General features: G+C 33.0%; 1 protein-coding gene across 1 annotated transcript; it reads right to left on the reverse strand.

Annotated features, from left to right (window-relative positions):
* Window positions 1-334: 334 nt before the first annotated feature.
* On the reverse strand, window positions 335-3,373 carry LOC136800109 (uncharacterized). The gene is made up of 8 exons (XM_067056720.1): window positions 3,272-3,373; window positions 2,613-2,725; window positions 2,001-2,292; window positions 1,715-1,835; window positions 1,383-1,582; window positions 1,105-1,221; window positions 780-935; window positions 335-544 (listed from the first exon to the last, which is right to left on the reverse strand). Exons 1-8 carry the CDS (start codon window positions 3,371-3,373, stop codon window positions 335-337), a joined length of 1,311 nt encoding a protein of 436 aa, XP_066912821.1.
* Between the last annotated feature and the right edge of the window lie 967 nt (window positions 3,374-4,340).

Below are 4,340 nucleotides of genomic sequence, written 5' to 3' on the forward strand. Positions count from 1 at the left end.
TTTAAAACCAGAAAAAACAAAACAAAAATAAAAATTTCAACTGGTTAGATTGTAGACTGTCCAATTGGGAATGAATACTTACTTAGTCAAAATTTCTTCAATGTTATTGTAAAGCCAAAGAAATCTTTCCTTAGGGTCTTCAGAGTCTTTGATTTCTTGCGGAACTGGGTCGTCCTGAAATTAGAATATTAATTGTATTTATATAAATTTGCAGTACAAATATTGTACACATATTGTAATTTTAATTCATCTAGGTATTTTCACGAATTTAGACTAAGTGTTTCCTGTCTAATTTTCAGGAAAATGTTGCTTTACAACTTTTGTTACTTTTTATTTACATACCATCTATATTTTTCATATCAAAATGAACCATAGCACAGGCAACGATTTGAGAATCCAGCTCCACATCTGAGAAATCTTTGTATGCATTAAAGGCTTTTTTTGGTCCTGATTTTGCATTTGTCATATTGGTTACATTCAATGACCACTGAGTGGTGCCATATTGGGAACCCGAACTTGACTTTTGAAATAGTGTTTCTTTGAGCTAGAAATATAAAAGAAAAGAGAGTTCAAGCTTTTTTTAGCTCAATATAATGATAACTGTATCCTTGAATGAGTTTAAAATCTTAGAATTATAGTTTTACCTATTTTGGATTTTGAGCACTCAGTGCATACTTTGTTCACCCAAATTGAATTTAATATAACATGACAAGTTTAAATTTTTAGTTATGATCATAATTTTTGTTTTTAAGTTACATGAATGTAGTGTCTATACTTACTATGTAAAGAGTTCTTTTTAAATGCCAATGCTCAAATTTACTCCATACTCCTTGAAGCTTTTCAAAATCATTTCTTCCATCAAGAAAGCACCTCTGAGCTGAGTCACACCGTCCCTCTGTCTTTTGGTCTCCTCCCACTGCTATTTGTTTGATAACCTTAAAAATTGATACCATTAAATTAGAGTAATGATGATTCATAATGTTTGCAGCCCAAAATAGCCAGGTATTTTCTCTATGTAGTATACTAGTAAGTAAAGCCTTGTAACTCCTTAGCATTTTGGCAACTAAAATAGTAATAACATTTTATTTTCATTTTATTTTTTACCTCTATGGTACCATCTTCTAATGTCACTTGAGGAACATAGTTTTCTTGAATATGCTTTACAATGTCAATCATACCACTGGTACTCGTTTCATCTTTGAATATTAGTCCAAGAGGTACCTAAATTCGAAGGAAAAATCATTTGCATATTATAAAAGGTAGTCCAAAGTTATAACATAATATTGAAAATAGATGAAAATAATTTTTTTTTGATTTTAGTATTTTTGATAGTGGATTAAAAAGTGAATTAAAATTCCATATAAAAGTAATTTTTTACTTACAACTTCTGATTTTTGAGACATTTCTTGAGTATAAATATGTGGGATGTGCATACACACGTTTTTCTTGAATATCTTGAGAGCAGGGACATTTGCTACCAAAACTCTTGCAACTAAAATCTTATTGGATTCGAAAAGCGTCTTTTCAGTGTCTTCATTTGCGACAATAGTTGTTTTGCTGTACTCTTCTGGTGATCTCTTAGCTGTAATACAAACAAAGAATTTTGTTAAAAAGACATAAAAATAGCAAAACGAGGTTTCTAACTATTGTAATTTTGGATTCAAAGCTCAAGCTTCTCATGTCCGAAAATAAAAACTGAAAATGAAAATTCTACCTTCCATAGGATCTGTCCTGTGTTTAACACCCATATGATGAAACCAATGTATACTTTGATTGTGGTTATCCTTTGTTTGATGCCTTGTTATTTGCTCAAAATCAAGATTGTCTCCAACATCCTATTAGTATTAGATAGATGTTTTCATGAGTTCATATTGGATTTTTATTTTGTTTTATCCTAGAGATTTTTAGTCTAGGCTCGTGCTTTATTGTAAATATCTACTATATTATTAAGACAAAAATATTTTAGAAAAAAGCAATACAGTTGAGGTTGCTAAACTTACTAAATATCCTGGTGGTGTCGGGTGTGTCTTTCTGTACTCCTTGACGTGATCTTTATTCTTAGGATCTAACCCCTCTGCCTTCATCCCTTTGTATTCGTCCTCTTGAGCCTTTTTCCAAGCCAATACAACCTTATCGAAATCTTTTGCCATTCCACCATTCACATCCACAGCAGTTCTGTAACAATTAGTGACTCCTAATTTGTTAAACCAACCAAATGCTCTCTTTTTAACACCAGCCGCAACAAACAGTTGATCATTTCGGCAATTAACAACATTTCTACGATTAGGATACCTGAGGTAAATAGGAGATGCAAAAATGAAAGTCATAGATCTACCTTAAGGGAACTAATTTTGGCGAATCTTTTTTCAATTCGCCAAAAATTCGCTAGTCTAGATCTAGACTACTAATTTAATAATGATTAATTCGAGAATGCTAACCCATAAATGAAACTGAAAAAGAGAGACGCACTCCAGANTTACCTCTTTTTGAACTATGATGCATATATTCCTAAACGAATAGCTTTTGCCTTGTCCTCTTTTCCATCCGCTACACCTAGGCTTCCTTTAAGAGCAGTCGATAGAACTGGACATAGTTCGTCGATTTCGTCGCACATTTCATTGTAGTAAAATTCACTATTTTGTCGATGCTTGTATCTTGATCGTTGAAGATTTATCAATTTGTTTGATTCATCGTAACACATTTGCTTGAAATCCTCTAAATCTCCCTGAAAATTAAGAGAAATACATGTTTTTTTTATAAGCATAACGTTTGTACTGAGACCTGAATTTTACTAAAAAATAAGCATAACATAAGCATATTTAGTGAGCTTTGGTTTTGAGGTGTGTCAGTAGATATTTTTGATTTTTATCAAATGATGAAAAAGAAGTCGCTCTATTTATTTGCTTGATTTACAACTTCGTTAAAAAATAATATTCTCTACCCCTTAGTGAACAACACGTTTAAGTCTTAAGAACTTGAAAATTTTTGATAAAATCCAAGTTATTGGGACTGAAATTAGATTTTTGATTTTTACGACCCTTACCTTACCGGGGATTTTGAAGGTCCAAACAAGGCACCCTTAAGGGCGGCACTAACCGTACCCTTCACTTGCCTAGATACCCCCCGGCCCTTTGGACTTTGGAAGGGAAAACCCTATAAAATTTGCAGAAAAATGTTTCATAACCCACTTACGTTAAAAAAGGAGCTGGTGGGAGACTTCTCTATCATTACGAATATCTTTCCTTGAGATTCCTCTCGTAAAACGTCAAACATTGGTCCTTCTGGCACGGTTTTCAACATCCATAGGTTCAAATGGTTTTGCTTGGATCACTTCAACAGGCATGGGTTCTTCTTGTGGTAGTATTTCAGACATGACTCTTCTGCTGATGGTGGTAGACCCAATTCAGAGCTTACTTTAAGGTTAAACAAGAATCGAATCAGCTCTCTCCAAAGCCTTCAAATAGTGTGACATGTTTTACAAATTGAATCTGACCTTTCGCTGTCATGATTAAGGATAATGTTAAACTTTGCATATCTCGTCTGTATGGAATTTCCATCTTTGTCCCTTTTGAAGACGTTGTCTCTATGTTCATTTGAAGTTGCAGTATCATTAAAAAGTTTTTCGCCATACTCGGCAATGAGTTGATTTCTTCTGTTTTTGTGATGTTTTTGATGTTATTTCTGTTTTAGAAGACTTAGTTTTAGGCATTTTTTCTTCGTTCACTCACACCCTCACATTTTCACCAGATTTTCTCACTCTTCAAAGTTGTAATTAGCTTTCACTTTCACTTTCGATCGAAAAAAAATTTTTTTTTCCCGCTCAAAAATTTGGGGGCGTTTAAAAAAAAGAAGAATTAGTATAATTTCTTCTGTTTACAGAAATGATCAAGAAATTTGATATCATATGAGCAAAAATCCATAACAAATTTCTTCTAGTTGAATATTTTATTGAAGTTTTTAAATTGAAATACTTTCTGTTGAACAAAGTTCTCCGCCCTAACCGAAAAAGTATACTTTGAGAATGGTGGCAAAATCCCACTCTTACAATTATTACATGGTCAGACTTCCAAGTTCCATTTCTGGAGTTTAGAATACCTGGTAAGAGAGTGAGGATGGCATGGGACTTATAAACAAACTTGAAATTGTGATTCGAGATGGTAGCTGAAAGAAGTGATACATGGGAAGAAAGGGAGTAGAGTTTAAAAAAGAGATACTCAGTGATTTGTTCCTGTTTTTCTGTGTTATTTGATGCGATTGATGGGCCTACTCAAAGATAAAGCGGGCGAATTTACTTGGAGAACGATTTGTAAGTGTTATCTTTCAATTATAATCATTTTTCA

The sequence above is a fragment of the Clytia hemisphaerica genome, unplaced genomic scaffold (assembly GCF_902728285.1).
Source record: "Clytia hemisphaerica strain Z4C2 unplaced genomic scaffold, Clytia hemisphaerica genome assembly, whole genome shotgun sequence".
Lineage (NCBI taxonomy): Eukaryota > Metazoa > Cnidaria > Hydrozoa > Leptothecata > Clytiidae > Clytia > Clytia hemisphaerica.